The sequence below is a fragment of the Pollachius pollachius genome (genome assembly GCF_949987615.1).
Source record: "Pollachius pollachius genome assembly, chromosome: 2".
Classification (NCBI taxonomy): domain Eukaryota; kingdom Metazoa; phylum Chordata; class Actinopteri; order Gadiformes; family Gadidae; genus Pollachius; species Pollachius pollachius.
In genome coordinates, this window is record NC_136935.1 from 47,296,080 (window position 1) to 47,318,450 (window position 22,371).

Genomic DNA, 22,371 nt, shown 5'->3' on the forward strand with positions numbered 1-22,371 from the left:
CGTTACACAATCTTATGTCCACGCAGCACTATGCGCACACAGGAGCGCCTTCAAGAGAGTTCCGAGAAAGTGTTCCATGATTGGCTGACGGCTGTAGTGGAGCAGGGCCAGAAGGTGAGTGCAACACACACGGGTCAAGTGAAGAGTTAAGGATTTGGTTAAGAAGTCAAACAGCGATACAAGTTAGTTAGTATGCGTGCAAAGGGGCCATAACAAACGTTAACGTTTTGGTCGAGAGAGACAGCCAAGCAAATGAAAATCTAGTAATACTAGAAACCACCCCTATATCAGGGAAGGGACAGCAGAACTTAGGGTTAACATATATAAATTGATTAGATGACTGAACAATTAAAAAGACCACCCATAGAGTACAAAACCTAATTATTCCATAAAAGCAATATTATTTCAATCTTAAAGTGAAAGCTCTCAATGCATGGGTTGAAAAACACACAACACGACCTGATGCATATCTAAGCATGTGTTGGTGTGAACACAACTACTCATGCACTACCCAATACCTTTGCGATAGGGTGATTCTACACAGTGATACTTAACATAAGGGATGTGTTATTCATGTGGGTCATCAACACTGCAGCCTAGCATAAGGGTGCACTCTAGAAGCCAGCTCAGCCCGGCAGTCTACCTACCGTCCTGGTGCACGCGCATGGACGAGGCCGTGATGTCCGTGGTGACGTTGAAGTAGGGCAACCACAGGTCCTGGAAACACACAGAATACAAGTTTCTAGTGCAGCCTGCACCTGCATATGATACACACTACGCAGGTCTTATATTCCATCTGCCATAAGACTCTATAACACAACCGTTATGAAACATTGTGTTGGTACTGATCACTTCACCTAATACTTCAATGTGAATAATGTGCACTTTCCACTGTACATGTGAACTGAAGGATTCATTCTGTATTGACAGATCTTTTAGCCTCAACTGTTGTGTAACCCTTAGGCGTGTACTATCTATGCCCCTATGGCATGGCATTGTAATCACTGTGTGATTATGTATGCATGCTGGACATACCACAACTTCTTTTCTTTTATTATTGCATCTTTTTATATTCCATGGGTTGCTGTAACCATTGAAATTCTCATGTATGGGATGAAATAAAGTTATGATCTACCTCAGAAACGTGGCCTCTCTCTATCTGGTTAGACATAGGTTCCCTACATAGTAGCTCACTGGTTTCCGCTTGTAGTGGGTTTGTGGTCCGAGCAGGATTGACCAATCACGTTTGAGCGGGCATGAGTTGCCCGTTTGCATACGGGAGCAATGATCTTGGAACTCAGCCGCTATCGGCTGATGATGATTTAGCTTTCTATAAGCTTTGATATCGGTTTACAGAGATCGTCGTCTGAACCTAAAACACCCACAAAAAATATATATATAAAAAAAAACAGCCTAGGTGCCGATATCCGATATCCATTATCCAATATTCATCATACGGCTCACCGGAAACCTCAGCAATATTGTCCGGGCCAAAGCAACAGAAACGTTGAGAAACCCTGATACAGAGAACATTCAAGTTATGCTCAAAAGAAAGAAAAGGGTACATTTATGGTGGTGGGTGGTGACCTCTCACCTCAGCTTGCTTGTCCAGAAACACTTTGTAGATGCTGGTGTTGAAGGCAGAGCCAGAGAACATGGAGGTGATGGGGTAGGTCAGGTCAAGCACGGTCTTGAACACAGAGTTCATGGCCTGAAATGATATTAAGGGAATCAGTTTGATAATTAGTGTTGAGCTAATATCATTAGCCATTCTTCACTTCCTGGAAATAGAGGAACGTAGGCCAAAAACCATCAGCGTGGGAGCCCATTAATGGCACCGTCCCACAAAGAGCACTAGTGTCCTTCCCAGTAGTCAATTAGCATAAGCTAAATTATGTTCTGATTGAACCAATGGCGGACACAGACAGAGCTGTAGAACCTGAACCCCAACCTCAAACCACACAGAAATAATATCGAAATATGAACAAAATCGCAATACATAACGTTTCGCCCTCATAAACCCTTTAATACTGTAAAGCGAGGTTCCTGCCAATTCTAGTCGCAGTCACCCGAAAACTGTTAAAGAAAACGAAAACCACATGAAAGATTGTGTTAATGTGAGCCACGACTCCCGTCAACCCAATGTTTCGTGGGTTTACGTGAGGCGTGACTGTGTTGGTGACGGGCTGGCCTACAGCAGCACCTTGGACCACTCTCTGGCTCTCTGCTTGGTCCGGACCGCGCTCCTCTCCTCTGCGTACAGCGCCCCGATGAACGAGCCGATGGAGGTCCCGCCCACGATGTCGATGGGGATCCCCGACTCCTCCATGGCCTTGATCACCCCCACGTGGGAGCAGCCTCTGGACAGGGGGACGACAGCAGGTCAGAGGGGACAGGGACAGAGGAGGACATCCCCCCATGCACGGCTGGAAGGTCTCCTACTAAAACGGTTGATGACTTACCTTTAAAAAGGTGTCATATTATAACACCAGGTGTGAGTCTGATTGATCAGCTGTTACAAGCCGTTTTGAAAATCGGCCCCTGTTGACATCACAAGCGTGCGTGTCCACCTAGATGTATGACGGATAGACGGATGGACACGCCCACTTGTGATGGGCTAATCACACTCACACCTGGCGGTATAATATGTCACCTTTACGAAAAAAAAAACACAAACACAAAACAAACAAAAAACAGATGGAGGGACAGCACCACCTGCTGGTGTGGAGAGTGTGTGTGTGTCTCACCTGGCCCCCCCTCCCCCCAGCACCAGGGCGATGCTGTTCCCCGTCAGAACCCGGGCCAGCCGCGAGAAGTCGCTGTGTCGGTCCACCGTCTTCTCACACACCTTTTCGTACACTTCCCTCTGCGACACACAGATGCACATATGCACACACACACACACACACACACACACACACACACACACACACACACACACACACACGTACATTACAAATATACATTACAAGACGAAGAAACAAAACACATGTTTAGAATTAAAAACCAAGCAAATGTACCGTACATTATTTGACTCTTATAACGCACAGGATTAGCACAGAGTACATTCCATAAAAGTAATCCAATCATAACCGGCTTTTCCGATACTTTGAGTATTACATACGGGATCCCCAGCCAAATCCGACAGCTCGTAAACCTCAAAGCTGCCGTCCCCCCCTTCCAAACACTGCTCTCCAATGCCAAGTCTTTTCCCAGCCCTCGCGGGGGCCCGGTGGAGGTACACGGGGCCCAGCAGACGGGGGGGGTCCTACCAGTTTGGTGGGGCTGCGTCTGGAGAAGACCCGGCGCGGGCACTTGAGGTGCAGATGTCCGGAGCACCAGCTGCGCATGTTGAGCCACTCCACCGTCCTGGAGGGGCCCGGCCCGTCCTCCTTGTGGAGCAGCACCAGCTGCTTCAGGGCCCGCACCGCCGTGTTCTCCAGCATCTGCTCCAGCTGGGGGACAAGGAGGGACGAGGTGGGATTAGGACGGACAAGGAATGAGGAGGGACAGGGACAGATGAGGTGGGACGAGGGACAAGGAATGAGTAGGGACAGGGACAGATGAGGAGGGACGAGGAGGGACGAGGGACAAGGAATGAGGAGGGACAGGGACCGATGAGGAGGGACGAGGAGGGACGAGGGACAAGGAATGAGGAGGGACAGGGACAGATGAGGAGGGACGAGGAGGGACGAGGGACAAGGAATGAGGAGGGACAGGGACCGATGAGGAGGGACAGGGACAGATGAGGAGGGACGAGGGACAAGGGATGAGGAGGGAGGAGGAGGGACCAGGAAAGATGAGGGAGGAGGGATGAGGGCGGACATGGAGAGAACGTCACCCTTAAGTGGTGTCGACAGGACGTATCCATGTCCAAGTATTTGAAAAATAATCTTGCTCTTAACACTGCCAGTGGCCTTCGTCTCACCGCTTTTAAACTTTAATGTCGCGTTCTGCCAAGGGTTGAAATCCCCCTCCGCTGAACTGTTGATTGCCTCTACCCTCGTAAAGAAAGCGACTTTTCGATTCTTTTCGAGCTGCATTTTGAGTTGTCTTTGAAAATCAATTCTCTCAAACTATGCTCTGGTGCAAACTGTGCATTCTTGTGACGTCAGGCAGTGACAATACAGCGTCAACACAGTCATCAAGTCGTTCTGTTGAAATCGGAGTGAATTTTGTTGAAATTTGAGTGAAATCGCTAACGTTTTTTTTTTGTTGTTGTTTTCTTTGAGAAGCAGGAACGCTGTATATTACTGTGAATTAGCCCTCTCCTTATTCCAAACGATTTCAAGCCGACCAATCACAACAGCTTTCATTAGCCTAGGTTACACACCATTATTTAAGTTGATTCTAGATTTCACAGTTCTGCTTCTCCTCTCAATATGGCGACCATCCCCCACGCATCACCCACGATGCACCCCGCCCCGCACAAGCCCCTAGTCCCTGGGGCCCCTCACCTGTCCCAGGGCTGGCTCCTGGTCTCCCAGTCCCACGATGAGGATGCAGTCGGCCTGTCGGATGCAGCGCTGGGTCCAGGGGGTCATGGTGAGGTCCGACTGGTACAGGACGATCCGGTTGATGTCCTCCTGCTGGGCCAGCCAGCCGGACAGACGGTACTCGTGGACGCTGGCCGGGAGGAAGGTCGCGCCGTTAGAGGGATGACGCCGTGTGCTCTGATTAGGGAGCAACGATTTGTGGGAAATAACCGAATTGCGATAATTTCTACCAATGTTGCGATTGCGATTTAGTGTGCGTTTTTCTTTTTAAAGTTCCTTTTGTTCTGTATTTTTCACTCAACAAGAGTCAACAAGTCAACATATAAACTACTCTTTCCTTTAGGCCAGGCCTATGTGTTGAGATGAATTGATGCATGAATTGATATAACATATAAAAGGTAACAATAAAAGTTTGCACCTTTGTGATTTTCAAATCGCGTTCTGTTTCATCGTTCAGCCCTAGTTGTTGATGGCCCTCTCTCTCAGCCTGCCGGCTCTCCTGTTGGCTAATCTATGTAGGGAGCCAGTGGGCGGAGCTCAGAGGGTGGTCAGCTGATGTGGGGCACCTGTGTGGGCATGGCCTGCAGGCCTCATAAGGTGAACAGCATCAGCCACTCTCTCTCTTCCCACACGCGTAGGTGGGCTTTCGGTTGGGTGTGCTGCATTTTGGTTTGGCTTTGTACTTTAGTTTTCTCTTTGACTTTAGTCTTATGTTTAGGACTGCAGTAGCGGATGTACAGCGGGTTGACATGTGACCAGAAGGTTGTCGAAGTGTCCCTGAGCAAGACGCCTAACCCTATCTGGTCCCGACGAGCTGGCTGCGCTCAGCGAGACCTAGTCCTGCATGTTTATTCAGACAACGCGAGAGCAGTAGAATGTGGTCGGATGAGGAATGGTCGGGATGCGTTTACTTGAAGCTCACCTGTCCAAGGCAGAGGCTCCCAGTCGCTCTCTGATGATCTCACTGGTCAGCAGGAGGGTGGGGCCTGGAAGACCACCAGAGAGATTGGTGACGGCAGTCCACATACACAGTGATGGATCAAATATACTATAATTCAATTGAGTGAAAATAATATATATATATATATATATATATATATAAACTCCTACTATATTTAAATAATGATTACTTCTCAACATGTTGTAAATGTTTGGCAAATCTCTTATACTGCTACGCTTCTTAAAGTCAGGACTTAATGTCTTCACATTCATCTTTAAGGAACCCACACCAACACAGCAGCCCCAGTGGCGGTAAATCTATCCGACCAATGGCAAACAGCTTGGATGGTTCCCGCCCCCGTCAAGGCGGACTCACCAATGGCGTTGAGGGCGTGACTGAGCTCCAGGTTGAAGGCATTGATGGGCACATCGTCACAGACAGGCAGTACCGCCACCGTGGACAGATTGCTTGCGGGGTTGGTGACGTCCGGGCTGGAGGTCACGGACGACAGGCCCATCGTTGACCCTGCACCACAGCGTGAACCGTCAACGTTGATGAACCAATGGAAACACAACGCTTGCCTGAAGGAGTGCGTGTAATGATCAGGCTACCCTCTCCCGACTGCAGGGAACTGTATTGTGCGTTTGGGGTGGCAAAGTGGTCAGCACTGTTAGCCCACCGCAAGAATGTCCTTGGTTTACACCCCAGGAGGGCCTTTCTGTGTGGTGTTTGTATGTTCTCCCCGTTTGCGTGAATTCCCTCCCAGACCAAGAATACATTATTGATAGGTTACTCGTCCTGTCGGTGCCCTTGACCTAGGCACTAGGCAGTAGCCCTGGAGTTGGTCTCTGATCACCGCACTGCGGCTGCCCACCGCTTCTAGAGATGCAAGTGATGGGTTTATTGCAGAGTCCTCAACCTCCTCCGGGAAGTATTAAAAAAATTATATGAAAAGATAACCCTAAGCAATAATTTCTGCTGCCTTGGGACTCATCAACTAAAGCCACATGAGATGCCTGATGTAATCAGGCATCACAGCCGTTGGGGGAAGTTTAATAAAAAGGAGTGATTATTTATCGTTAGAAAGGAAGTACTATCTTCCAGCATCCCTATCGTACGGAGATGAAAGGAAGAACTATCATCTAGCAGAACTATCGTACGGAGACGAAAGGAAGAACTATCATCTAGCAGAAGTATCGCATGGAGACGAAAGGGAGAACTATCATCTAGCAAAAGTATCGCATGGAGACGAAAGGGAGAACTATTATCTAGCAGAAGTATCGCATGGAGACGAAAGGAAGAACTATCATCTAGCAGAAGTATCGCATGGAGACGAAAGGGAGAACTATCATCTAGCAGAAGTATCGCATGGAGACGAAAGGAAGAACTATCATCTAGCAGAAGTATCGTATGGAGACGAAAGGAAGAACTATCATCTAGCAGAAGTATTGCATGGAGACGAAAGGAAGAACTATCATCTAGCAGAAGTATCGTATGGAGACGAAAGGAAGAACTATCATCTAGCAGAAGTATCGCATGGAGACGAAAGGAAGAACTATCATCTAGCAGAACTATCGTATGGAGACGAAACATGATGAAACCATCGATGTTCAGTACGACTCTCCCAGGACCTCCGGTCATCATCTCACCTGCAAAGGGCCCCTGACCCTGCTGCAGGTTCCCCAGGATCTTCTGGCCCAGCAGGTGGATTAACCGGGTCACCACCTGTCAGGGGCCCGACACGGCAACAGTCAGTACCGTCACCACGGCAACACATCTGGAGCAGTTTTGTCGACTCTTCAATACATACCGATGCTGAATATTCTAAATGGTTTCAACACTCGGTATTATTATCCACAGTATCGATACACCAGTATGAGCTGCGCTTTCTCGCTCTACCTCTCTCTCTCTCACAGCGGGTTGACCGACAAACACACAGCGCTACAGGGCCCACATAGCCCCGCCTCCTGTCACTCACTCGCAGTGCGGTCTCTCGCGGTTATTCATCATTTTGCTACAGGTCAGTCATTCTGCTGTCGTACCTCGTCTTCATGTCGTATTTATCGTGAATACAAATCTAAAATCGTATGCCCTCAATTGTGGTACATTTTTCCCTGTTATCGATATTTTTCAAGGTAATGTCTCGAAAGTTAGAAAGTCCAGTTCATTGTGACAACCCTGAGGCGCGGCGGGCGCGATGCAGGGACAGGTGGGTGAGCCGGGGGGGTTCACCTACCTGGGGGTACCGTCTCTTGATGTGGTTGAGCGTTCCCTCGGGCAGTTTGACCAGCTCCGTGTCGCGGACGGCGTGCACCGTGGTGGCGCGGGGCTGTCTGGTCAGGGCCTCCACCTGGAACACAGGTGAGTCTTACCCTGCTGAGGACGTGCGGTTACCATAGAATACTGTTCACCGGTTGAGCAGTTGGCCGAGCACTACATCAAAGAGTGTCGAGACTAAGTGTAGCCGTCCCTGTGGCTCTGGTCTGTGTCTTTTCGTCACACCGTTCACAAATTCATATGTAATAGTATATTTGGCCACAATGGAGTGCAAATGAGCATTGAGTTGTAGTTTGCACAGTGCTATTGTTATTGCTATAAAAAACAGATCATCAATTATTATTATTATTATTATTATTGTACACAGCTGCCTGTGCTGGTAAAACAGATGTCTCAAACAAACAATAAAGTAAACCAGATACTCACTGCCTTTGTTTGTGGCACTATGGCAAAACCTGAGCAAAGGTAGTAGGCATTCATACATACAAATACAGCTCATGTTTTCTAAGCCAGGATTCATTTTTTAAATAACCGTAGCCATGTGACAAAGGTAGAAGACGGGAGTAAACAGGGGCCGGCCCTCACCACTCCTATGAGATCCCCTCTGCCGTACTCCCCCACCAGCTCCTTCTTGCCGTTGGCCTTACGGATGACCGAACGCAGGCGTCCGTTCAGGACGATGTAGGTGCAGTCCGACCGGTCGTCCTGCCTGTGGCACGGGAAGCAGAGGCAAAGTTGTCGGAAAGAAAAACCCCCCACAAACTCACCACCGATATATTCAATAGGATCCCACAGCCATCTTATTTGAATGGCTGTGTCGTTGTGTATCTACATCGGCCACCACAAAGGTCAGTGCCATTGACACTATATTTCCTGTGATCTATTAAAGTAACGACAACCATATCCATCAGGGTGTACATTAGCATACCTGTAGAGGGCCCTGCCAGCCTCCACCGCGATCCAGTCGATGGCAAAGTCCATCTGCCTGACGAAGGCCGACATGCGCACGGCCACAGTGTGGGCTGCGCTCAGCACCACGCTGGGCTGTTCCCTCATGATCCTGCAGGGGGCATCACACAGCACTTGAGCAATTGAGACACTAGCGTGCAATGGAAGTGTGGTTAGCGTTGAGTGAGGGTTGAAAGCTTCTTGTGTTGATGAGGGACACGAGGGACATATGAGAGGGATGATGGCGGGACAGACATTCATTCCATTGTTGCAACACACACATATATCCACTGTTTCACTGAAACATTAGGCCTTTCATTTGTGCCTCCCTCACTCGTAGAAGTCCGACTTGGAGATCTTGAGGAAGGTGCAGTCGCGCACGGCCTTGATGGTGAAGATGAGGGGTTCCCCGGTGAGAACGGCCAGCTGGCCCACCATCTCCCCGGGCTGGGTCACGAACAGACACACGGCCTCCTGCTTGTCGATCATGCGCTGGTACACGTGCAGACAGCCAGACAGGACGAAGTGCAGACTCACGTCCTTGGAGAGAGGGAAGAGGAAGTGGGCAGCCGCCGGTTAAATGCCTTTCAGGGTTTCCCAGGGTTCTTCGGATCTGTTACAGGGCCGGGGGCTGGGAGGAGGCAGTCGTGGGGGCCGTGGGAACATGCGCTCACACAGACGACACGATATGGAGAGACAGAGCTGACCAGGGCTCGTTCATTCCTGCGGCCCGATGTAACCGAGTGAGACATGTGTGGGTCAAGCCCGGCAACAATGTCTTTTTAAAAGTTACTTCGATCCCTGGTTTAGTATATTTCCTACATTTTACATTTAGTGATTTCATGCTTTTATCCAAATCAACGTCAAAGTTAGGTGGGGAACAACCATACAGCATTAAGCATACATTCACATTGGAACAGCTCCAGCCAGTTCAAAGGTTGTATGTCGCTAGAGACAAGCGGTGTGACACAACATGCAAATCTAAGGTATGTAAACAGCTCCAGGATATTGGCACAGTGGTCGTTGAGACGTTGCCCCACTGACTTTCAATGAAGAGCATGTCTGGCTACACATGTATCTCGTGAACATATTCACAGAGAACATTGCCTGCTTTATACTTCCTAATATGGTTCAATGATTACAAATGTAGGTGTGGGGAAACCCACACGAGACACTGAAGCAGCAGCATGATTGCCACAAGAAATCAACTGTTCAGTTGACTGTTAAGTCCCATTTGAGGTTTGCCGTTGGGAAATTGGTTCGCTTTAAAAAGGGAAGTAGCAGCAATGTTGAAGCAGCAATGTGTACTTTCATCAGTCAACAAACAAATATAACGGCCGGAACGGTTGGATCTCTGCTGAAACAAGTTATTGCAAAAAACACAATTTCATAACAGAAGAGTTGGACATTTAATGGTGTGTTTGGGCGGTAGAAGATGCAGTTTACCTGATCTCCTTGTCTTGCCAGGACAGCGCCGGCTTTAGCTTGGTGCAGTGTGACCCTCCCATTCAACAAGGCAGGGTCCTGAATGAGAGGAAACAGGACGGTGGGATCAAGTCAAAGGGTCTTACTGTCAGCACATGGCATCAAGTGTCAGTGGAGCAGGGCCAGAAAGTATAAAAGCAGCGTTTAAAAACCAAAAGACAACATTACAATTGCAAAATGTATGCATAGTTTTCTGTGGTTATATAAACAGTCCCTCCAGAAAAATGCAGTGTTTTTTTGTGATTGTTGCGGCCAAAAATCCTTGATTACGCGGCACGTTTTCTTAAAAAATGCGATGAAATATGCGGCATATTTATGCAATTTTATGCGATGAAATATGCAGCATATTTGTGCAATTTTATGCAGTGAAATTGCGGGAACTTGCAAAAAATGCGGGAACTTGCGAAAAATGCAGCTTTTCGATGACGTTCACGTCGTGTAATTACGTCACTTCATAACTTTCCCATGGCAACAGGGGGAAATGGCTGCTCTTGTGTGAAGTAAACGCAACATTTTTCAACTTCCTGCTAAGATATATGTGACTTTTTTGCAACAAAAATGCAGGGATTATGAAATCATGCAAGCCCCACATATTTTGCGCGGAAATCGACAATTTATGCGGTGAAAGTGCGGCATATTTGAAAAAATGCGGCCCCCGCATGAATATGCAGACTTTTGCTGATTATGCGTTGAACTATGCGATTGCATTATCGCGTTTTTCTGGAGGGACTGTATAACCATCGAGAAGAGATCAAACTGACCTCGATCTTCATGAGTTTGAGGATCTCCTTCTGGGCCTCTTCGAACATGGTACCGCTGGGCTTGCCGGGGCTGGAGGAGAAGATGCTGTCGGCCCCCAGCTCCTCCTCTGGGTACAGGAAGACCCCGGAAGGGGCCTCGTCCAGGGTCACCCTCTTCTCCCTCGGGTCCTGGGGCAGAGCAAACGGAGACCACAGGCCAGTCAAGGTAAACGCCTCGCTGTTCGTCGTCAGACAACGTTTATTCGGGGGATAGGACTGGATGTGTTGCCAAATATTTGTTAATAAATCGATCGTTTGGATTAACCCTGGTGCTGAAATCGATGAACTATGAATAAATGTGTTCTTGGGTATCACATCGGGGCATTTTGATTCATTCACTGAATCCAAAGCAGAAACATGATGAGTCTGTTTCCTCTTAATCTAATCAAGTCAAACACACACACTCGTCAAACATCTAGAAAGTGTGAAAGTCTTCTCCTGTGTGGGTGTGTGCCAGTGTGTGTGTTAGCGCGTGCATCAGTGTGTGTGCATGCCAGTGTGTGTGTGTGTGCGTGCCAGTGTGTGCATGCATGCGTGTGCCAGTGTGTGTGCCAGTATGTGTGTGTTCGTTCGTGTGCCAGTGTGTGCACGTGCGCGGTGCGTGCTTAGGGAACAGACCTTGGTGGGTGGGGTGTTGCCTTCGTCCGCGGAGACAGAGATGCGGCCCCTCTCGTAGGCCATGTCAAAGTCAGAACGCAGGCTTTTCTGCATCCCTGCATGGGCACACACACACACCAAACAGCTCAGCACCCAATCAGACCCCTGGCCATGTTGTTCCCAGTGGTGTTGAAGCTAAACGAGGTCAGTGCACTGGGGAGCTGACAGGTCGGTGATACAACATGACTATGGGGAGAGTGAACTTCATGTCTCCCCCGTTTCAAAGAACTATAATTTACATCATGTTGGGACGGTTTTATAGAACGATATATCACATCATGTTGGGACCGTTTCATTGAACGAAAAATCACATCATGTTGGGAACACTTTATAGAACGATAAATCACATCATGTTGGGAACATTTATAGAACGATAATCACATGTTGGGACCGTTTATATAACGATAAATCACATCATGAAGGCCCATTTCATAGAAGTATTAATCACATGTTGGGACCATTTTATAAAACAATGTATAACATAATGTTGGGACCAGTTTAGACAATATATCCCCTGTTTCAGCCAACACAATGTTAAAGACTTGAACACCAAAGAGCACATAAAAGTCTCACCAGCGATGTCCACCGGCATGGAGATGGTTCTGCTGAGCGTTGGCACTGTTGTTCCCTCTTTCCCTGGTTCCCCACCTACACACAAAAACACCCAGCAAAGTCAAGGTCCACGAGTCAGTAGCGCTCACAGTCCTCCACCGTAGCAGAGCACAGGGACTTCCGTGCTGAAGCATGGATCCCCCGGTTCCCCCAGTTCATCCAGTCCCCCCGGTGCATTGTGGGTGCGAGCAGCCCACCTTCGCCCTTGACGGCGGCCTCCCGGTGCTCCTCCGTGACGGTCAGGCTGCCGAAGCGCTTGCCGTGCCGGATTGGGCTGGTCCGGGGCTGGTGGGGGGGCACCGGCGGCAGACGCAAGGCCTGCATTTCCTGCATGATGGACAGCGTGTTAGGCTGGGTCAGACCCCCAGAAACCACACCTCGGATCCGAGCATCGTGCCGAGTTTAGATTTGAACCAAAAAAAGGCATCGATTGAGGATGCAGGAATTGCTTGATCAGGCGTCAATGTTTGAATGTAATTCGCTTCACATGCATTTATTACAACACGGTTCTATAGAACGATGGAACAAGAAAATGTCAGTCAATATAAAGATATGAAATATTCAATGGCGCTATGGGCTAAATAAATCACACCTCTCTCTCTCTCTGGGTGTGTGTGTGTGTGTGTGTGTGTGTGTGTGTGTGTGTGTGTGTGTGCGTCTGTCTGTTATAAACTCACATGGCAGAACAGCTCGTTGGTGAGCCCCAGGTAATTATGCAGAGCCAGCACAGTTACCCTCTGCAGTCGAACCATGATGATCTGATGAAACACAAAGCATGAAACCAAACCGTGAATGTTTTGACCCCTAGTTCCTATCCCAGTGTTCCTTCCTTTGATTTGATGTGGAACCACTATGTTTAAGAAGGACTTCCCTATCTCCCAGTTTCTGTTGTATTCTGTAACCTTGTTTGAAATGACTGTTCTTCAAGGCTTGCAGATAAGCCATTTAGCAATGTCTCTCTTTGAAAATAGTTTTTTTTTAAGCTTCCACCAGACAAACTTGGTTAAGGTTCAATACCAACAAATACAATAAAAAAAAAACAATACTATCAATCTGCCACTTATTGATAATCACCTTATTTTTATTGGATATGCGTTGCTCTACACACAATAACGGACAATACTACACACGGCTACAGCCACGTACCTGCACGACCCGCACCAGACTCTCGGGGTACTTCTCGAATATGGACAGGAAGGCCTCAACGGGGAGTCTGAGCACGGTGGAGACCTCGGCCGCCCGCGCGGACATTGTCCTGTAGGGCTTCTGGTGGCCCTTCAGACCCACAGCACACAACGGGATCAGAACCAGCAACACTACACACTCACGCCACCGAGACTCTCTCTTGTGTTTATGTGTGTGTGTGGTTTTTGTGTGTGTGTTGTGTTGTGTTGTGTGCGTTGTGTGTGCGGTGCGTGTGTGTTGTTGGAGTTGTGTGTGTTGTGCTACCGTGATAACGTCCAGGATGCTGAGAAGGCTGTGGACGCTGTCTCCTGGGTAAACCTCCTTCACCACGTTCTCCTTTCCATCCTGAGAGACCGGCATACACATTTTATACAAATATTATTTTAATCTCCCCCATGAAAAGGGTCTTTGCAGGGCAATATTAAATAGATGTAGACACAACAACACAGATGCAAGGCACATATTCATGTATAATTAATGAGGCATATTAATGGCCTCATGGACGTAGTTTTACATTACACTCAGGTATACATAGCAACACCGGTAGTGGTGGGCAACACTTGTTTAGCGTTACTGCTGCAATTTCTAAGCTATGTTCAAATAAGTGCATCATTGATCACCATTCCAGTAAGGCACAGTTCCAGTTTCCCATCCTGGACGACGTAGATGCTGCTATCCGGCTGGCCCGGTCGGAACACATGCTCTCCCTGCTGGAACTGCAGGAACACCATGTGCCTGCACAGCTCCAGGAACAGGGGCTTCTCAAAGTGACCCAACACACTATAGACACATTAGGCAGGGGGGATGGACATAAAAATAGAAAAACAGTGATTATAAAAATAAACATGAAACAAGCTTTCCCGCTTTGGTCAGCAGAACACAATCAATATTCACATTCGTTCAACTGTTCAATTATTGAAGCCTTTCCCAGTACTTTTCCATTAGTTGACAGTGAGACAGGTTTAAGTGTCAGGAAAGCCGCCTCACTTGATGTTTTTTCTTTTTTTTTTTACAATGATTGAAGGGAGATTTCTGCTGAAGATAGCAAACAAATGCTCTTTCACATGCTTCGTCTTGTTTCTGGAAAATCTTTTCTTTATATGGCAGCTCAGATGAGCCCCTAGGATAAGCAATTCATCCTGCATACCTTTTATTGATTGAACCGTGGTATGAACAAGTACCAGGCATGTTTTACCTGGTACTGAAATCCCTCCAGTCAAATCAATTCAATTTTATTTGTATAGCCCTTAATCACCATTACAGTCTCAAAGGGCTTAACAGGCCAAATATTTATGACACCCCCCTTTACCCAAGCCCCCACAAGGGCAAGAAAAAACTCCCTTGAAATTAGCAAGGAAGAACTCTTGAGAAGAAACGCATAGTAGGGGATCCCTTCTTCCAGGGATGGTCAGGAGTGCAGTGGGTGCCATAATTGACATACAGGTAAATACATGCACATCATATTCAATTGGTGATGTGGTGCTGGCCGGTTAACCATGAGGAGAGTCCAGGCATCCAGTCCAGTCACCGCAACACGCTAGAACAGTCATGAATCATGAAACGTGTTGGGCCATAAATCAAGCGGTGCGGCCCAGGAAGGAGGTCTGGTCCTGGACAACCTTACCGGACATTTTTGAGCATGTAGAGCACCTCGGACGGCAGGTGGGAGTTGGCCACGTCAAACTCTGTGAGGTCAGCCTCCAGCACGGAGGGGGGCGGCTCCTTGGCCTGAAGGATGGGCACCTCCTTCTTAAAGCGCAGGATCCTGGCGAAGAGCAGCGCGAGACAGGGAGGGAGGGGAGACACAGAGAGAGAGAATCACTATGACACAAGGAGAACCACTGTTGTGCAAGGAGAAAAGAAATGGATCGATGCGTGTGACACTGTGCCGGCGTACTTTTTGGCAATGTTGAGCATCTTCTGCTTCTTTTTCAGGCGTGGGCGTGACGAGGAGGAGGTGCCCACAAGGGAAGAGGTAGACTGGGACACCTAGACAGGGGGAGAGGCAGGGACAAGCTCTTCAGACGCTGATGTCATTTGATCATGTGACAGTGCTGGCAGCAGGGCTCCAACACAATGCCCCCAGCGCTACGAAACAAGCCTAGTTAGTACATACCTCCAACGATATTATATACTGGACCTAATCCAAAGCGTAGACTGTAAAACATTCCATCAAAATCCATTGAGTCAATATGTGTTGGGAGTACACAACCAACCAGACAAAAAGCTTAAATTCCCAATGGCTTCTGTGCAGGCCCTGACTGATAAACCTATTAAAGCATGAACGCCTGGTTTAACCTTTGCTTTCATCTGGTTTGAACACGTGAAAAGCATTTGATTTATTCAAATTGTGTTCATGTATACATTCTGCATGCCATACATGGGACATTATAGACACAGCACTTGTATAACTGAACATCACCTGGCCTGAGTCTGACTGAGTCACCCCAGGGCTTGGTGAGGGTGTAAACATGCGGTGCATTGAGCAATTATTGTGCACAGGTTCCACCAGCCACTCCCACACACGCGCCAGCAGTACTCATGGCATGGCAACACATTACACCTCCAGCTGTGTATCGTAATACTCAATATTTGCAAATAAACCGGCTCTAACACAGACTTGTTATGGAGGATCCCAGCAAAAGTCACCCAGATGGAGTTTTGCATGCACATTGCTACAAGGATATTATAGTCAATGCAAAGTCCATTCTGCTAAATGCATGAAGATATAAACACTGTATGTTTATGCTTCGTATCCATTTCCCTAGTTATTGGTGGTCTTGCTCACCATCATAACCTCTGTATTACTATTTTTGCTGTATGTAAACAGATGGATTGCAGGAACAATACAGCAAAAAACAACGCAACCAGTATAAAATCCCTAGACAGTCTAAAGTCCCTGTTTTCCAGTCACATGCACTTTGCTTTGACTGAAGAACAGACTGAGGACCGCGGCCAGCGAACACACACCTTGCGCATGATCTTTCGCCCATAGAACATGACTTTGTCCCTCTTGCGGAAGCGGTACTTTGGAACTTCCTGGGCTTCCAAGTCTGAAAATGAGAGCAGGCGTAAATTCAAGACTAAGAGCCAGGAGGAAAATGAGGTGACGGAACAAGTTAAAACCATTACTTTCACATGTGTTGTCCTTGTATTGACAAGATCCGTCCTATAACTTACTTCGAAGCTGGATCCTTCGTAAAATGAAGAAGATGAGGACGGCGATGAGGACTATGACGATACCCGCGCCAATGACCATGCCCATCATCTGACGGAAAGAGGCAGGAGGTCAAGGAGAAAGCCGTTGCAGTAAGGACATCAATGACTATGTCCTCTTTTTGGATATCGCTTTAGCACTGACTCATGTCACCGGCTAAACAGGGGTGCAGAAATAATCTCTCGCCGTAGGGTCTTCAGAAAGAGGCTTACCATGCTCGTCTGCAGCTCTTCCTCCACAAACGTCTTAATGTTATTGAACCCGGCCTGCTGGAACACAGAAACAGAAGGACACGCCATTGGGAAAAACGCTTGTGGAGCCGCGGTATGGTAGCGACAACAGTGAGGCTCATGTCACTACGAGGAGCTGGGATGTAGCCGCTCTCTAGCTAGCTGGCTATCAAGCTGATAAGCAAGCTACCGTGTGTTGAGGAGACACCCTGCTTGTGTGAGCATGACGTGCAGGGCGGAGGGTGCAATGAGGCATTATGGAATGTGGGTGCCCGGGATTTTCCAGGGAGGCGGGAATGTTTGATAATCCGAAAGACATGAGTGGGGGCTGAGGGGAAAGCGTGACCATGCATTTCATCTCATCGGGGTATCCCAGCACAGCCCACACATCAGTTGTGTGTGAAAGGTTAGGCCGACACCACCTGACCGAGGTGGGAGTTTGGGGGTGACAGAGAGATGGACATGGAATGGAGGAGAAAGAAGCACAGGACTGAAAGACATGACAACAGAGCTTGAGAGAAGCGAGGACTCGTTTATTGGATCATAACGCAGAGCGAGGCTGGTGGATATCAATGAGGCAAGGCAGGGGTTGTATACCACTGATGAAACACATGGTAGCCATGCCAGTGTTGCATGCCTTGTCTGGAGGGACCCAGTAATAGTCAGCTATGTGTGGTTGAAACCCTGTTTCTTGTTAGTCTGACATTGCCAGACGAATTGAAATCTAGACATGTACATTTTCTGAAAAAAAATGTGTGTGGTTGGTCTATCTCGTATCAGGCAGAAATCTTTTTGTATGGGAGGGGAGCCAGAGCTCATCTGCAGATCAAATGCAACATGAGCTTGCGAGATTCGTTCACAGGCTAGTTTATTGTAAGGTTTTCAGACAAAATCCATGTTTCCATGCAGGAGATCCCTCCCTGAGTGTGTGTGGTGATGGCTGGTTTGACCTGTGCAGGTTAAAACTGTTTACAGGGGTGACCAACCAACCACCAAGTCTAATTAGTCTGACTCAGGCCAGGTGAGGCCGCTTAATCCAGCCATCATCCACACACACACCACAACATTATTTTCCCGTAAGGGGACACATCCCCCTCCGTCCTTCCCGGAGTGGTTTCTCCCGCTTGTACCACAGTAACCAACAATGAATAGATATGTTAATTTTATTTATAACTTAATCAGCTTTTTAACGATTGAAATCAGCTGAATTTAAAACATGAGTCAAAAAAAAAAACATGGTCGATTGTTGTATTTGACTGAGGACTTTATTGCGGAATGATTTGCATCTTTTAAGATGTTCCGTCATTGCTAAATAATAGACACACTTTGATTTGTACTGACCAATCAGAATCAAGTATTTATTGTGGTTCTAAAACCAGAAGTAAAAAACGATGTGCTTGTGTGAAAAAACCGAAGTGGAACAAGAGGAAGAAGAATTAGCATATTGTTATTCAAGTCCTTGTCTGACACAGCCAGACACTGATCTGAGTTGGCATGTGGAATTGTGATCAATCCCAAAAAATAGCAATTATGCAATGTTCATTCATGTCATATTGTGTGCTTAATTTTTTGTCGTCAAGTGTGTGGAATAGCTCTGTTCATGTAGAGTACAAAGTCCAAAAGTTATTCTATTAATTTCTTTTTTACTGAAGACTATATTGTAGGGCAGGACATCGGAGTTGATTATAGACAATTAACTCATTATGATTCAAGTAACCTTTATCCATCTGGAGTAGACTTTGAAGAACACCTTTTCTCATCAGCCCAATGACCTCACCCTTTGATGTGCAATGAGTGCAAAACATGATAAGCTTGTTTGCTGTGCTTCAATAAAGAATATGACGACAAAGGACGGTTTTCTTAGGGTGTGACCAATTGTGTTTGAGCTGGCGGCTAGAGCGTTCTCGTATCAGCAGTTATTGATCAGTGGGAGGGGGCCTGAGATAATAGTTTGAACTGGATTCTAGTGCTGATAGACGGGGGCATATGGCGGGAGCACACAGAAATCAATGGCAAACTTGTAATGAATAAATAATAGCATGAAGGGGAGTTCTCCGTAAAGTAATGATTGTGCGATGTACTCTGTGAGTGAGTGAGTGAATGAGTGAGTACCTCGGAGGCGTCCCCTTGGACCTCTGGTTCCGAGACGCGCTGACCCATTCTGACCTTGCCTCTTCATACGGATGGTCCATCAACGGCCTCTGGAAGACAACGCAAACCCTACGACGTCAACATCACCACGTTTAGTCGAGCAAACCAAAGAATGCTCAGCCGATCAGCACTTGCCCAAACCCAAAGATTGCTCACCCGATGAGCATGTGTACAAGCATGGCAGAAACAGCCCCAAGCAGCCACTGATGGCTTTGTGACTGGGGGTTGGTCTGTGTAGTGGGTTTATTCATATAGCCAGCTAAAACACTGGAAGAACACCAACACAAAGCTGGACTGGATAGTTTGAGGATGTAATACAGAGCACATGTCTCATTTTGGTAGACTGAACTGCAAAGGCCAACCACACTTTTATTTTTCCCAGAAAGTAAATGTTTACATATTTTCTTCAATCTCACAATTGAACACAGAAGACAGCTATGTGGTTGTTTATAAAAGCGTTAAATAAGTCATAGATCTAGCAGAGTACTTTTATTAGGCGCACCGGATGTGTGTTGGTCAGTCAGTCACTTTAAGTTACCAGTAAATACTTCTATATCATCGCAATGCTGCAGCAAGGGTATTTATAATGCATTCCGGTCTTACTTGGTAAGTAAGACCGCACTTGTTACTTGTTTCAGATACATGGAATGGCTTCAGTACAGTATGTTTACACACATTAGTGAAGTGCTTAAAAAATTATATAAAACTATATCTATCTATTTATATACTGTATACATATATAGATGGATATAGAAATAGATATATTATTTTTTTATAGGCTACGGGCTACGCAATATATTATTTGTATTGATATTATAATGTCAATGCTAATACTTACTCTGTTGCAATGGCTGTAACGAAAGCTAAAGTACTCCGTAGGACATCCAAAGTGGGTGAGATGTAGCCTAACCCATCAGCCATTATCAGCAGCAGCTCATTCAATGCATTTCAATGATTATTAGGCAACAGAATCCTGTTTTGAACTAGATTAATGTGCATAGCTGTATCGAATGTACAACCATTGACAACCACTCACAGTGAGCCACTTTGTGTATTGGTTGTTCTTAGTGTTTACAGAGCATATCGATGTAATATCTATTGTCAAATTTATGTCTAACCCAGAGATGACATCATCTCCTGAAGCTTATTAATGTAATATACTGTTTATTGTGAAATCGATGTCTCACTCTGGCACACGACATCATCGCCTAAGGGCATGCATGCTATTGCCTTGTTCAGATTGAATCAGGCAAGAGCTGGGAGTGTCATATTACAAGCAACAAGCACATCAGAATGCTACTACAGGGCTTCAATGAGACAGTATTTTGGATAGGCCAGTGGTAGTGCTAGTAATGGTATGGTCAAATAAGTGACAAGACGTATCATAAAGATCCTCTTTTCTGAACACAATTAACCCTCTTTTATTTGAATGTTAATTAACCACCTGGGCATTTGCCTGAGCAAGTTTTTTGATTTTTTTTAAATATGTATTGAGCCTAAATATGGATTGTTCAACAGAAGTTCAATATCAGATGTATAATAGGTCTAAATCCACCATATTTTTGAATTTTCTACCTCCAATTCAGGGCAACATTACCCCTACATTTTATGGTGCCTAATAATATATATTACACATTTTCTGCCTCATGAGGGAGTGATCACAATTTATTGTATGAATATCAGGTGCTGTTATTCTGCAACAGAATGCATCTACCTATTATTTACAGATAGCAAATTTTGAATAGCATATTGCAATTTGCCCTTCTACCATTTGAAGGATACTACATCAAACCACTTGCCATGCTAGACTGCCTCAGTATGTATGCTACTCTCCATCTGTATGCAGTATTACACATAGTATTGACATGGTTACAACAACAGCAGCCTGTCAGCTTTCTCTGTGAGTGGAGCTGGCAGCCTCACTCCTGCCAGGGTTTAACCCCCTTACCCATACACCACTCTCTCTCAATGCATGCTGAATCCCATTGTTCTCAACACACAATGACGCTAGTGTTGATAGCTCCAATCTACCCCAGGCCCTCCGCCTCACAGACAGGCCTGTTTTCACTTGGGGCAGCAGTACCCACCAAAACACCAAAGACTAGCCTTCAAGGAAGCCTACAGTTAAGACAACTGTCATTGCACGAGATATGCCTTCACATTGGCATGCATATTTGGGAAACACATTAAGGCGTGTAGTATTAGAGCTTCATGCATATTACGTGAGAGGACTTAGATAACATTGTACCGTTGCTAGTTGGTATGTGGCAGAATCAAAACAACAACATGAAAAATATTGCCACAGAAGAGACGCATGAACAGACTTGCAGAAAATTCTATTCAAGGTTGTCAGTGTGGTCCATGACACTTTAGGGGTGTAGGATAATACCCACGTCACTTACGACTACTTTGGTGACTTGGGGACAACCTCAGCTCATGTTTCTCGAGCAGAAAAAGGTTGTCATAATTGAAACCATTCCAGGCGTTGCACTACAGACCCAACGCATGACTTTGGGAGAACATTTTGACGGAGAGCGGTGTCAAGCGTTCCCTTTCATGATCTCCTCTTTCGGGACACTTCTTGGCGTCGGGAAGAGCGGATTGTTTTGACGCAGTACGGATTACAAACACACCGTTGACTACATATGTGCATCTTAACCGTAGGGATACCTAGGTGTACACACCGGATCACATGCGTCATGTTTCAATGGCAGTAGGCGTTTATAGATAACGTGACACGTCGTTGGATCACTGGAAAACAATAGGATTAAATTAATCTGAAAGCCGGTCACGGGAGGGGAAAATCAACGGGGTTATTCCGTTACCATCCCGATCACAGCTAACGATACAGGGCTCCTCGCTGAGGCCAACTACACTGTACCGTTAGCTTACCCATAGCTAACGAAGATTATTTACTGTATGTATTGTCACAGCGTCGCAGAGGTTAGTGCACCGAATTACCATTACAATACAGAGATTGCGTATTGGGTTTTCCCTTTGACCTCCACCAACCAACCAGCCAGTCCAGGGCAACGTAAACTGCATGTTAATACTTTGATTTTCTCCCATCTGATTACTCCATACTGAATACAAATACATGTCATTCTCCCCGGTGGCCCACCCAACGGCAAGCGTCTTTAAAACGTGCCGTTGGGTGGGGGTTTTTGCAGATATAGAACATTTAAAAGCTTGTTAACCTTACCTAAACTGGGGTACTCCCGTCAATCGTTAATGTCAAACAACGGCTAGCGGAAATCATCTCTCACGAACAGCAGTGGGGAACCCTGTCCAATCAGGACACGTACATCGCAGACCGTAAGCCAATAGCAAAACAGCGATGGGACCGCAGCCAGAGAGTACGCCTACTTTTATG

General features: G+C 46.6%; 1 protein-coding gene across 5 annotated transcripts in view; it reads right to left on the reverse strand.

The window, feature by feature from the left end:
- The window catches only part of pnpla6 (patatin-like phospholipase domain containing 6), a 32,874-nt gene extending 10,604 nt beyond the window's left edge, over nt 1-22,270 (reverse strand). For 2 of the 5 annotated variants that reach the window (XR_013811603.1, XM_079729787.1), the window contains exons 1-29: nt 22,201-22,261; nt 18,960-19,048; nt 16,830-16,886; nt 16,581-16,668; nt 16,371-16,453; nt 15,298-15,389; nt 15,025-15,165; nt 14,021-14,180; nt 13,665-13,745; nt 13,362-13,490; nt 12,893-12,973; nt 12,413-12,542; nt 12,177-12,251; nt 11,565-11,659; nt 10,908-11,075; nt 10,108-10,185; nt 8,996-9,201; nt 8,642-8,773; nt 8,299-8,422; nt 7,673-7,786; nt 7,086-7,161; nt 5,812-5,961; nt 5,419-5,482; nt 4,458-4,626; nt 3,273-3,455; nt 2,748-2,866; nt 2,204-2,360; nt 1,595-1,711; nt 648-717 (exon numbers count right to left, since the gene is read on the reverse strand). Coding sequence is in view for 4 of the 5 variants with exons in the window: in XM_079729787.1 (XP_079585913.1) it covers nt 648-717; nt 1,595-1,711; nt 2,204-2,360; nt 2,748-2,866; nt 3,273-3,455; nt 4,458-4,626; nt 5,419-5,482; nt 5,812-5,961; nt 7,086-7,161; nt 7,673-7,786; nt 8,299-8,422; nt 8,642-8,773; nt 8,996-9,201; nt 10,108-10,185; nt 10,908-11,075; nt 11,565-11,659; nt 12,177-12,251; nt 12,413-12,542; nt 12,893-12,973; nt 13,362-13,490; nt 13,665-13,745; nt 14,021-14,180; nt 15,025-15,165; nt 15,298-15,389; nt 16,371-16,453; nt 16,581-16,668; nt 16,830-16,886; nt 18,960-19,007 (3,187 nt within the window). In the remaining variant the exon portion in view is untranslated. Of the gene's footprint in view, nt 1-647; nt 718-1,594; nt 1,712-2,203; nt 2,361-2,747; nt 2,867-3,272; nt 3,456-4,457; nt 4,627-5,418; nt 5,483-5,811; nt 5,962-7,085; nt 7,162-7,672; nt 7,787-8,298; nt 8,423-8,641; nt 8,774-8,995; nt 9,202-10,107; nt 10,186-10,907; nt 11,076-11,564; nt 11,660-12,176; nt 12,252-12,412; nt 12,543-12,892; nt 12,974-13,361; nt 13,491-13,664; nt 13,746-14,020; nt 14,181-15,024; nt 15,166-15,297; nt 15,390-16,370; nt 16,454-16,580; nt 16,669-16,829; nt 16,887-18,959; nt 19,049-22,200 lie in introns of all 5 variants that reach the window. The other 3 variants (XM_079729788.1, XM_079729790.1, XM_079729789.1) reach the window with 3 other exon arrangements.
- Between the last annotated feature and the right edge of the window lie 101 nt (nt 22,271-22,371).